We start from the raw sequence: 13148 nt of genomic DNA on the forward strand, positions 1-13148 counted from the left end.
AAACTCGAGAAGACAAAATTTCTTTGAAAGCCCAGCGAGTTTCCTGCCTCAATGATCTTCAGTCACAAAATGATATTTTCCCAACTAAAAATCTCTTAGCTAACTCTATAGTCTATGCCCTATTATATACATCTTTTGTCGGTAATAAACAAATCTACAACAGATTTCTAAGCAACAAAAGTTATTTAATCCTAAATTTTGGATTTTACGAGAAGTGAATAAATGGGGTATTCAGAGGCGTTTTCGAGGCAACATAAATGTGCCAAGCAACTGCACAATGTTACAAGTTACATCGGCTTTCCTATGAATGTTTCGAGAGAAAATATGACCAGGTCCGGAGAAGTCAAAAAATGTCCCAAAAACTGCCAAAATTGAAGGTTATAATACACACTTTCGTATTTTCCCGTGGCCCGAGATCCCCACGGCACAGGGTGCCTTCTAGGGACATGGGATGTCATTGGAAATGAGTCATGTGGCTTGGAACGAATATATAGATGCATTTACGTTCATTTTGAGACAATTTTAAGTTTCACAATAAATGAACAAATGCGGTGCTCAAAGGTTTTTCGAGGCAATGCAAATAGTGCGAAATACCCGCGCAAGGTTACAAGTCACGTCGGCTTTCCTAGGAACATTTCAGGAGAAAATATGACCATTCCCGGAGAATTCCAAAAATGTCCAAAAAAAAACCCAATATTGAAAGTTATAATACATGCTTTCGGACTTTTCCGCCGCCAGAGCTCCGAACGCCACAAGATGCCTCCTAGGGACCTATGAGGTCTTTGGAAAAGAGTCATGCGGCTTGGAACGAATATGTGGATGCCTTTATGTTCATTTAGAGCCAATTTTGGGTTTCACGAGAAATGAACAAATGGGGGTGTTAAGAGGCTTTTCGAAACAACACAAATGATGTCAAGCACCCGCGCAACGTTACAAGTCACATCATCTTTCCTAGGAAAGTTTTAGGAGAAAATATGGCCAGGCCCGGAGAAGTCCAAACATATCCCAAAAACAACCAAAATTGAAGGTTATAATACACACTTTCGGACTTTCCTCGGGCCCGAGCTACGGACGCCACGAGATGCCTCCTAGGGACATGAGAGGTCATTGGAAAGGAGTCAAGTGGCTTGGAACGAATATGTGAGGCAAATTTGGGTTTCACGAGAAATGAACAAATGGGGTGTTTAGAGGCTTTTCGAGGCAATGCTAATGGTGCCAAGCACCTGCACAATATTACAAGTCACGTCGGCACTCCTAGGAATGTTTGGGAGAAAATATGACCAAGCCTGGAGAAATACAAAAATGTCACAAAAACAACCAAAAATGAAGGTTATAATATAAATACACGTTTCCGGAGTTTCCCAAGGCCCGAACTCCGGACGCAACGAGATTTCTTCTAGGGACATGGGAGGTCATTGGAAATGATTCATGATGCTTGGAACGAATATATGGATACCTTTGCATTCATTTCGAGGCAATTTTGGGTTTCATGAGAAATGATCAAATAGGGGTGTTAGAGGCTTTTCGAAGCAACTAAAATGATGCCAACCACCCAAGCAATGTTACCAATGATGTCGGTACTCCTAGGAACCTTTCGGGAGAAAAATATGACCGGGCCTGGAGAAGACCAAAAATACCCCAAATATAGCCAAAATTGAAGGTTACACGCTTTCAAACTTTCCCGTGGGCCGACATCTGGACGGCACGGGGTGCCTACTAGGGACATGGGAGGTCATTGGAAAGGATTCAAGTGGCTTGGAACGAATATATGGATGCCTTTACGTTCATTTTGAGTCAATTTTCAGTTTCACGAGAAATGAACAAATGCGATATTCAGAGGCTTCTAGAGGCAACGCAAACGGTGTCAAGTACTCATGCAACATCACAAGTGACATCGTCTTTCCTAGAAAAGTTTCGGGAGAAAATATGACCACCCCCGTAGAAGTCCAAAAATGTCCCAAAACAGCTAAAGTTGAAGGTTATAATACACGGTTTTAGACTTTCCCGGAACCCGAGCAACGAACGCCACATGATGCCTCCTAGCGACAATGGAGGTCATTGGAAAGGAGTCATGTGGCTTGGAACAACTATGTGGATGCCTTTACGTTTATCTCGAGGCAATTTTGGATTTCACGAGAAATGAACACATGGGGTGTTTAGATGCTTTTACAGGCAACACAAATGGTGCTAAGCACCCGCGCAACGCTACAAGTCACGTCGGCTTTCCTAGGAACATGTCGGGAGAAAATGTGATCAGCCCTTTAAAAGTCCAAAAATGTCTCAAAAACAGTCAAAATTGAAGGTTATAATACACGCTTTCAGACTTCCTCGGGGTTCGAGCTCCGAACGGCACGGGATGCCTCCTAGGGACATGGGAAGTCAATGGAAAGGAGTCATGTGGCTTGGAACGAATATATGGTTGCATTTATGTTCATTTCGAGCCAATTTTAGGTTTCACGAGAAATGAACAAATGGGGTGTTTAGAGGCTTTTTGAGACAACACAAATGGTGCCAAGCACCTGTGCAACGTTACAAGTCACGTAAGCACTCCTAGGAATATTTCGGAAGAAAATATGACCAGGCCCGGAGAAGTCCAAAAATGTCCCAAAAACAGCCAAAATTGAACGTTATACTACATGCTTTCGGACTTTATCGGGGTCCGAGCTCTGAACGCTACGGGATGCCTCCTAGGCCATGGGAGGTCATTGGGAAAGAGTCATGTGGCTTGGAACGAATATATGGATGACTTTACGTACATTTCGAGGCAATTTGGGTTTCACGAGAAATGAACAAATGAGATGTTCAGAGACTTTTCGAGGAAACACAAATGGTGCCAAGCACCCGGGGCAGGCACTCTTAAGAACATTTCGGGAGAAAATTATGACCAGGCGCGGAGAAGACCAAAAATGTGCCAAAAACAACCGAAATTGAAGGTATAATACACGCTTTCGGACTTTCCCGGTGTCCGAGTTCTGAACACCACGAGTGCCTCCTACGGACATGGGAGGTCATTGGAAAGGAGTCAAGTGACTTGGAATGAATATATTGATGCTTTTACGTTCATTTTCAGGCAATTTTGGGTTTCACCAGAAATGAACGAATGCGGTGTCTATACACTTTTCGATGCATTGCAAATGGTGCCAAGTACCTGCGCAACATTACAAGTCATCGGGTTTTCAAGGAACGTTTCCGGAGAAAATATAACCAGGCACGGAGAACTCCTAAAATATAACAAGAACAACCAAAATTGAAGGTTGTAATACATGTTTTCGGACTTTCTCGAGGTACGAGCTTCGAACGCCACGGAATGCCTCATAGGGCCATGAGAGGTCATGGGAAAGAAGTCATGTGGCTTGGAACGAATATATGGATGCATTTACTTTCATTTCGAGGCAATTTTAGTTTTCACGAGAAATGAATAAATGGGGTGTCTAGAGGCTTTACGAGGCAACACAAATGGCGCCAAGCACCCGCGCAATATTACAAGTCACGTCGGTTTTTCTAGGAACTTTTCGGGAGAAAATATGACCAGGCTCGGAAAAATTCAAAAATTTCCCCAAAAGAGCCAAAATAGAAGGTTATAATGCACGCTTTCGGACTTTCCCGGGGTTCGAGGTTCGGAAGCCATGTGATTCCTCTTATGGACATGGTAGGTCATTGGGAAGGATTCATGTGGCTTGAAACGAATATGTGGATGCCTTTACGTTCATTTTGAGGCAATTTGGGTTTCACGAGAAATAAACAAATTAGGTGTTAAAGGCTTTTCGAGACAATGCAGATTATAACTCAATGTCACGTGGGCACTCCTAGGAATGTTACAACTCACGTGTTCTAGACCTAGTGAAGTAAAAAAAAAAAATCTCCCAAAAACAGCCAAAATTAAAGGTTATAATACATGCTTTAGGACTTTCTTGGGACTAGAGCTCCGAACGCCACGGATGCCTCCTAGGGCCATGGGAGGTCATTGGAAAGAAGTCATGTGGCTTGGAACGAATATATAGATGCCTTTACGTTTATTTCGAGACAATTTTAGGTTTCACGAGAAATGAACAAATAGGGTGTTTAGAGACTTTTCGAGGCAACACATTTTGGGAGACCTTCCTAGGAACATTTTGGGAGAAAAATCAGGCCCGAAAAAGTAAAAAAATGTCTGAAAAAATCCAAAATTGAAGGTTACAATAAATGCTTTCGGACTTTCTCGGGGTCCGAGGTCCGAACGCCACGGGATTCCTCCTTAGGGATATGGTAGGTCATTGGGAAGGATTCATGTGGCTTGGAACGAATATGTGGATGTTTTTACGTTCATTTCGAGGCAATTTGAGTTTCACGAGAAATGAACAAATGGGGTGTTAGTCTGTTAGAGGCTTTTCGAGGCAATGCAAACTGTGCCAAGGACCCCGCGCAACATTACAAGTCACGTCGGCATTTCTAGGAATGTTTCGGGAGAAAATATGATTAGGCCTGAAAAAATCAAAGAATGTCCCAAAAACAACCAAAATTGAAGGTTATAATACACGCTTTCGGACTTTCACCTATTGAACTATATCACTTACTCTCATAGTTACATATAATTATAAGACTTTATTATGTTTTATTTTGAAACATTAAACATTATAGTGAATTTAGTGATTAAACTCTTACATTTTAATGCAAATGGCATGTATTTTATTCTTAGTAGCTATTTGCTAGATGAAGATAAAACTTACCTCATGATAGTTAACTCTCAAGTTTATGACACTTTTCTTGTTAAACTACTTGAAGCTTTGACAAAAGTTCGAAGTGTCATTGGGTATATAATTAACGAAATTAAGGGGATAATTCCTTTGTGCATGCGTAGGGTTAGGATTCAGAGTAAAAAAATGTTTTTTTTTGTTATACTCAACTAATAAGATTGAATGAATATTAAATTAGCATGTCAAAAACCCATGTAAAAACTAAAAATGCATAGAGAGTAAAAAATGATGTACTAAAATGGAAACAAGAGAAATGATAGCAACATTTATTATAGATACATAATCTATAAAATGGGATGTTTTTGCTTGTAAAAAAAAGGGGAAAAAGAAATCCAATAACACAAGAATCACTATAGATTCCAAGAATTAATATAATATGATTAGTTAAAAATTAGTCAACGGAGCATCAAAAATCATCTTCCCCAAAGTTACAACCTTTATCCAATCAAAGAAATCCCCAAATTAGCTGGAAAAAAGTTTCAATTTTTAATCTTCTCTTATGAAAACCTAAAAATTCCCCCATTGTGATTCATCAAACAAATTAAAGACTACCCACTTTCTCCAATCTTAGGAATTGTACTAGTAAATTTACAGGGATGATCACTCAGCTGTTTACTTTCGTACTTCTCGTTGCTACTTTCTCTCTCCTACCAGCAACAGCTACTAATCTTGTAAGTATTTCATAAAATTGTTTAATGTTTATAATTTCCTTTCTATTACTTACTCATTAGTTGTTAATTTAACTGTTAATTCGTACTGGGGTTTTGAAAATTCATCATTTGGTAATTTTCTCATACTAATTTTTTTGGGGGTGGGTTTTTTAATGATTGAATAGTTTTGTGAGGCTGGAATTGAATATGGAGAAACTGGATGTCATGTTTCATCATCATCATCATCATTAACATCATCAAGGATATTGATAAAAGGAGGAACAATTGTGAATGCCCATCATCAAGAAGTTGCTGATGTGTATGTGGAGGATGGTGTCATTGTTGCAGTCCAACCCAATCTCAAGGTATTTTTCGTCAACCTACTTTTTTTTGTACTTCCTCCGTCCTGAAATAAGTGAAATACTTCTCTCAAAAAGCTCGAACATAGAAGATATATATATATATATATATATATATATATATATATATTTTTTTTTTTTTTTTTTTCTTTATTTTTTTGTATGTGGGGGTGGGGGTGTTAGTTCATTTTTAGTTTGTAATAATCATCAATTGATCCAATTATTAACCAAGATATTGTTCATGTGAATGATTGTGTTTGTTGCTTACCCAGTTCTTGGTGGCCTTCATTAGTGACCATGATATGAAGTTGTTTGGCCTTTATTACCAATGTGAATATAGTTAAATACTCCCTTGATCACAACATAATGACTACACGTAATACTCATTTGGGAGGCCGGAAAAAATAAAGTTGAATCATGGAGCCGATTGAATCCTATTGGGATTAAGGCTTTGGCGTTATTTGTTTGTTTAAAGTTTTTTCCCGTACTTAGTAAAAGAGCATGGTTATATATCGCAAACTATCCTCACCTAGATTTGAGTGTGGTTAGAGATTGCGGTAATGAAATCTATAGATCATGTTTGAATTGTCAATTATTTAGTTATTGTAGCGATATTGAATGCAAATAAATATGGGAACTTGGATAATTATCTAATTGGATGTTATGGACATGATATGGTTGCCAAGTTTTTCGCTTTTAGGCTCTGTTTTTGGACAGAAAACATTTTCAATGGAATATATATTGGTATGAAAAATACAAAATCAATGAAAAAACAGTATTGTAAATTAGTTTTCCTTTGTTTAGTTTTGTTACTAGAAAAACTAGAAACAAAAAATGGAGGGGTGGATGATGAGATAAGAGAAAGAGAATGATAGTGAATCGGGAGGAAACTTCATTCTATCCTTGGGAGAATTATTTTCCATCCTTTGCAAACCAAACAAAGGAAAATGGGAAAATCCCTCTTTCAAGAAAACAATTTCTTCCCAATCAAACACTCTTATATTGTGTATCCCAATCAAACAATTGTCTAGCATCGGAATTGTGGAAGAACTATTTATCCTATCACTAATTGTGCAGTGGAATTTTCATTATGCGAACAGGTAGGTGATGATGTTGTTGTGCTTGATGCGACTGGAAAGTATGTCATGCCAGGTAGATTCATCTGGCTTCAAATCTTGATGAATTGTTGATAATGTAGGGAAGGATGTGAACTGTTAGCTTGTGTATGTGAAACTTATCAGGAGGGATTGATCCACACACTCACCTGGATATGGAGTTCATGGGCACTGAGACCATTGATGACTTCTTTAGTGGTCAAGCTGCCGCGCTATCCGGAGGTACAACAATGCATATCGACTTTGTCATACCTGTTAACGGAAGCTTGACAACTGGTTTGGAGCGGTACAAACAAAAGGCCCAAAAATCTTGTATGGATTATGGTTTTCATATGGCAATCACAAAATGGGACGAAGTTGTTTCAAGAGAAATGGAATTCATGGTTAAGGAGGAAGGTTAGTGTACCATAACTTTTGGCTCATACTCCTAAGTTAGTAAATGATTACATCTAAAACTGGTTATTGAATTCTAGGTATAAATTCTTTCAAGTTCTTCATGGCGTACAAGGGGTCTTTCATGATCAATGATGAGCTTTTGATAGAGGGGTTCAAGAAATGCAAGTCTTTGGGTGCCTTGCCTATGGTTCATGCAGAAAATGGTGATGCTGTTTTTGAAGGGCAGAAGCGAATGATAGAACTTGGCATCACTGGTCCGGAGGGACATGCTCTTTCAAGACCTCCTTTGGTAATTACTTACCTCCTGTTGGATATCTACAGGCTGTTGCTTATTTCTTATACCTTGAACATGATAGAGCCTTCTTTCTGGAATTCATGTTTGTGTTGAGTCATTGGTATTCATGTTTGATAGATATAACCTCTTAATTTCATCATATGGTGAACTTGTAAAATGATCAGTTTCTCATAATCTGGTCATCTTATTGCATCGGTTTAATGTATGCAACAACAACTTGTGATTACCGAGGCATCAAGTTGAACTGTTAAGATCTTACATTCAATTTTTTTTCTAAAGAAATATAGTTTCTTAGAATATTCTCTATTTCTCCTGAGGCATGGCATGATTTGTTGCTGAATATAGAGTAAAAGCAGCACATTCTTCTCTTATGTTTACCAATTGTACCATTGAAGTTCTTTTATGATGCAAATCAAGCTTGTTCCTTAATTTGTGTTGCTTTTCATGGTTGTTCAGCTTGAAGGAGAGGCTACAGCTCGAGCTATTCGACTAGCACGTTTTGTAAACACGCCTCTATATGTGGTTCACGTAATGAGCATCGATGCGATGGAAGAAATAGCCAAAGCTCGAAAATCAGGTTCTCAACTTCATATTTTTTTTTTGTAATGTAAGTGGTTGCTGTCATGATCTTATTCCAACTATTGATCCTCTGCCTTTCTTTGATTACAGGACAGAGGGTCATTGGTGAGCCTGTGGTTTCGGGATTAATCCTGAATGATTCCGTGCTTTGGGATCCTGACTTCTCCATTGCAGCAAAGCAAGTACCTCCTGTTGTTCTGCTTTGTTTTCCTTTCACCAATCTGCCTGTTTTATTCACCTTTTGTTTCCTTTCCTTTTTTTTCGTATCAGATATGTCATGAGTCCACCTATCAGAGAAGCTGGGCATGGTAAGGCGCTTCAAGGTGCTCTTGCAACAGGAGTTCTTCAGGTTTGCTCCATTGCTAGCAAATATGTTTACTTCATGAAAAATTGCTGCAGTTTAGGAACATAATGACTCGACCTTCACAAACGTTTTCCAATCACGTATAATGTTGAATGATGAATGTGTAGCTAGTCGGAACTGATCATTGTACATTTAATTCAACACAAAAGGCTTTTGGAATTGATGATTTTCGAAAAATTCCAAATGGTGTTAATGGTAAGCCTAAAGTTGACGATTCTTCCTTTCAACTGTAAACCAATCATGTTATCTGATTGAATAATTCAAAAATATGGATTTCTTACTGTTGCTGTTATCTCAACACGCAGGGCTTGAGGAGAGGATGCATCTAATTTGGAATACTATGGTGGTAAGCTATCTTAGATTGTTGTTAGGCTGTCATAAAATAATAAATGGTGGCAACGTTTTTGAATTTCTAGGTAATTTTGTGAAGAAAATCTCATGTCAACAAATAATGCTTGTCCAACCCCAAGTATTTCTCTTTTCACAGATTCTCATTACCAGCCATTACTATAGAGAAAAACTCATATCTGGGAATGAAATTGTATCACCATGGGGCATGCATGAGATTTTTTGTACCAAATTTACATATAAATTCATTGCTATGACCACAGTTTATTGGCTCGTTGTGAGTACCTCGAACCTATCTCATTTGTGGTGGTTTAACCCTTTTTCTTCAGGAATCTGGTCAGATATCAGTCAATGATTATGTGAGGATAACAAGTACAGAATGGTATATTTCTAACTCCTGATGCTGAAACTTATACTAATTCTGAGTTTATGTGGCATTATTTGATCTCAATTATCTTCTCTGTGCAGTGCAAAAATCTTCAACATATACCCGAAAAAAGGAGCGATACTCCCAGGATCTGATGCAGATATCATAATACTCAATCCTAACGCAAGTTTCACAATTTCAGCAAAACTGCATCACTATAGAACAGACACAAATGCCTATGAGGGGGTGACGGGCAAGGTAAATCTTGTTGCATATATTTATTTTTATGTTTTATGTTTCTTAGTTTTTTTGTAGGTGTTGAGATTAAGTCCCCAGAAAAAGGGTGGCCCTGTGCTGATGTTAATAATTGGGCTCACAAAAATGAGAAACGGCACAATCTCGAAATAAATACATTCAATAACATAATTCATGCCAATATTTCTGCCGAAAGGTTTGGTGAACACTAAGCAGACCTTGCAAAAACTGAGTTTTACTGTTCTGTTTTGGACTAAGATAATTTTGGGCCATTCACTTTTGGGGTCCCCGTGGTACGAATCACTTTGAACACCCTGTTAGATGGCGCCTATGATTCATTTCTAAAGCAAAACTGATCATGTGGAAAAAAACTTGAAATTTTTGTTGAGCTTTCCTCCTACTGAGTGCGTGCTTGTGTTTCTAGGGAAAGGTTGAAGTGACTATTGCAGGAGGAAGAATTGTCTGGCAGAATGGGGAGCTTAAAGCCTTTCCGGGTTCTGGAAAATATGTAGAGATGCCTCCTTTCAGTTATGTTTTTGATGGTATTGAAAAGGCAGACAACAGATATCTCTCTTCTCTTCAAGCTCCGGTAAAACGATTCAGATCTTCAACTTAAAACTGCAAATATCTTTGTACATAAACTTCCACTTTCATTTTCAATTGATATGATAATTAATTATGAACAATGAATTATATTGTTGATTATTTTGGATTTGCAAAGGTCAAAAAACTGGGAAATTATAATATATGTCCCAAAAAATAGGGTTATTGCCATGGAATCTGAATTCTGAACTTTTCTGAAATGAAACGCAACAAAAATCAGCTAAAACTTAACATGCTCCACGTCAGAATTATTCGCCTTCTTAGAATTTGTCGCACATTTGACTGGAAAGGCACAAATTAGAATGAAGGAAAAGAAATATATTACTCCTCAATATACTTAGGTGAATCACCTCAAGGAAGTATGATTCTATAATTGGTAGGCAATTATAGCAGCAGGGATTCTTGGTCTTAGTAAGGCCTTATGCAGCAGTATGCCAGAAACTTGTTTGTCTTCTGCAAGAAATAGTATTTCAAGTATCAGAAAGAAAATGCAACTTTCATCCTGTGATCTTCTTATGATGTACTGTTTTCTAGTAGCGTATTGATTTTTGCATTGGTCCACGTGCGTTGAGTCGGGGATATGGACCAATACAAAATCAAGTACACAACTCTTATCCTTTGGAAAATTGATGAGAACTTTAGTGCCACTGTGACACCATCATGTAGGTGTAGAGTTGATCATGGATCAGCCTGAGAAGTTGCTTCTCGAACCCGGTGCAAACCGGGCCAGGATGGGCTCACATGATCAAACTTTACTTTGGTGCTGCCCAACACTATGTTAAAGATCTTACTGCAACACTAAAATATGTGGTTTGGCGTGAGAGAAAATCCTTACCATGGTAGATTCATCATTTTGGTGGTGGTGATGGTAGGGATGAAGATGAGGATTTTGTTGCGCAACGAGGTCGGTTTCATTCCCGAGGCTCAGAGGTCTAATAACTGTCTTGGCTTGTTTCCTGTGAGCTCGAGCTTGGCTGAAAACCACGGAATAGTTTGAACTTTCCCCTCCTTTCTGTTCCCAGGCTCCGAACTGAGGGACTGCCTTCCGCCCTTTATCCTGCATGTTTTCATACTGTAGTTAGTCTAGAAAATTAGAAGATCATGTAATTAAGGAGTGCATTGTAAGGTAAAACATGTCAATAGTCAAGTACTTGGATATTGTAGTGGTTAATATCCCCTTTGCTCAACGCACATTAACCATTACAAACCAAACAAGTACCCTTTACTTAATTTTGTGCATCTGCATGCATGATACATATGACTTAGAGCTGATCATGAGCCAGGCCGTGACCAAAAAGTATACTCGAGTCAAGGCATTCGTTTGGGCCAGGCCACAATCCAGGCACTAGACAGGCTGCCTTGAGCGAGACACTAATAAGGTAGTCGGAAATCCATATTCAGGTGACCATTACTCCCGGGATGGACCGAGCTGGGTATGATCAGCTCTCGAATGGCTGATAATGTACAATACAATGTTATCACAGGAAAATAGTCAAAGCAACAGGACAACTAATGAACTAAACAATTTTAACAAAGAATGGGAACATAGGAAACATAGAGAGCAAGAAGAATAAAGAAAAAAAGATGTTGATTTCTTGTATGTTCCTTCAATGGAAATAGCTTACTTTGCCATGACGTTCCATGGTAACGTCGGGAAGAAGAAGAAGAAGTTGGTAGAATAACTTACATGTTGTCAATGAGGGGAGGAAATCTTTTCTAATTTTGGCAATAAAATCTGTGTTTTTGCTTGAATAACGGTTAATTTTTTATTTTTTTGATAAAGAATCAGCTTTTCTATTCTTGTTTTTTTTTTAAGGATTGGTTATAATTTGATAAGTAATTACTAAATTAGTAATTACCTTCCAGAAATTATGGGGAAGCCCTCGAATGTGTTACAAACTAAGCTGCATTGTCTTTTGATGTACTACTCCCTTTTTTCGAATTTTCCCTTTCCTTATGCATAAAGGTAAACAAGAGGGTAGCGTAGCATATTATGTATGACTAAAAATTAATTATGTACTAAGATATATTTAATAAGATTCTACATGATCAAACATGGACGTCAAAGTTTGGTGACTTTTGCAAGGATGGCGGGCGTGTATTATCACTATCGGTTAGGATATGTCAGTTACCTATCCATTATACTCTATCCGAGTTAGGCATCCGACGGGATTTCCTCGAACAATCCCTCGATGTTAGTCAACCTGTGTTATTTGTGCAAGTAATCGACATCTTCTAACCGGTTGCGCTAGTAGATGCCAGGACTTGCCGTCCCTCCGAAGGTTGTCTAACTCTTGACGTCCCTATTTTACACCCGAAACATTTCCCTTGCGCATATCTATCATCTTTCTACTACAAATGATTTTGTTTGTTATTCATATTTGACAAAGCTAAAAAAAAGTCAAGTTGATGTTTGAGTTTTTACTTTGTAAGATAGTTAGTTGCCGCTCAAAATTCCTAAAGCAATACAATAATTCACGGACATTCTGATCAAAATTGGTTTTAAGCATATTAGCTTTTTTGGTGTAAAAAGAATCCCACGAGAAATAAGCTTGGAATGATCTGGATATTCACTTCTTTATAAGATCAATCATGTTCATGTATGAAGTGAGTTGGCACTTCCAAGAGGTGCCCATGTTCTCTTAGTAGTTAGTAGGCACTACATTCAATGACTAGAAAAATTCTTTTTCAGAAAAGATAATGATTAGTAAATTCTAATTATTATATAAATTAAGCAAATTACTTAAGTTTCTAATCATCAAGTTATTTTAAAATTAGCAATTATTTGATCTTGTATTGTTGTACTTGAACAAGTACTACTATAAGATGGATTACTACTATAAAGGATTTAATTCGAGTAATACAGTTTGTATGTGATTCGCGTAGTTAATAATTAATAGTAAACCATGTAAATGTAGGAAGTAATAATATTAATGAAGGAAAATTCTTTGTGTCTTTTTTTTTTCTCCCTAATCCTACTCAAAGTCGCAAACGACATGTTCTATTAGATTGGTCAATTATATGATTAATGATACGGATACATCACATGTCACTTTTTAAGTTTTAATACGACGTGCTTGCACT

General features: G+C 37.9%; 1 protein-coding gene across 1 annotated transcript; it reads left to right on the top strand.

Moving 5' to 3' along the window:
- The first annotated feature begins 5043 nt into the window (after positions 1 to 5043).
- LOC104890101 (dihydropyrimidinase) lies at positions 5044 to 10240 on the top strand. The gene is made up of 13 exons (XM_010675470.4): positions 5044 to 5404; positions 5569 to 5748; positions 6843 to 6894; positions 6984 to 7253; positions 7331 to 7542; positions 8005 to 8125; positions 8218 to 8305; positions 8398 to 8476; positions 8599 to 8686; positions 8797 to 8837; positions 9169 to 9221; positions 9308 to 9464; positions 9886 to 10240. The coding sequence occupies exons 1-13, from the start codon at positions 5330 to 5332 to the stop codon at positions 10075 to 10077; spliced, it is 1608 nt and encodes a 535-aa protein (XP_010673772.2). The 5' UTR covers positions 5044 to 5329; the 3' UTR covers positions 10078 to 10240.
- Positions 10241 to 13148: the final 2908 nt, after the last annotated feature.

The sequence above is a fragment of the Beta vulgaris genome, chromosome 4 (genome assembly GCF_026745355.1).
Source record: "Beta vulgaris subsp. vulgaris cultivar EL10 chromosome 4, EL10.2, whole genome shotgun sequence".
Classification (NCBI taxonomy): Eukaryota; Viridiplantae; Streptophyta; class Magnoliopsida; order Caryophyllales; family Amaranthaceae; genus Beta; species Beta vulgaris.

Excerpts from the sequence above, each read along its gene's own strand:
- LOC104890101 (XM_010675470.4), top strand. The coding sequence starts at position 5,330 with ATGATCACTCAGCTGTTTACTTTCGTACTTCTCGTTGCTACTTTCTCT. Across the intron at positions 7,254-7,330 it reads ATTCATGGTTAAGGAGGAAG|GTATAAATTCTTTCAAGTTC; the intron begins GTTAGTGTACCA and ends ATTGAATTCTAG. Across the intron at positions 8,306-8,397 it reads GACTTCTCCATTGCAGCAAA|ATATGTCATGAGTCCACCTA; the intron begins GCAAGTACCTCC and ends TTTTCGTATCAG.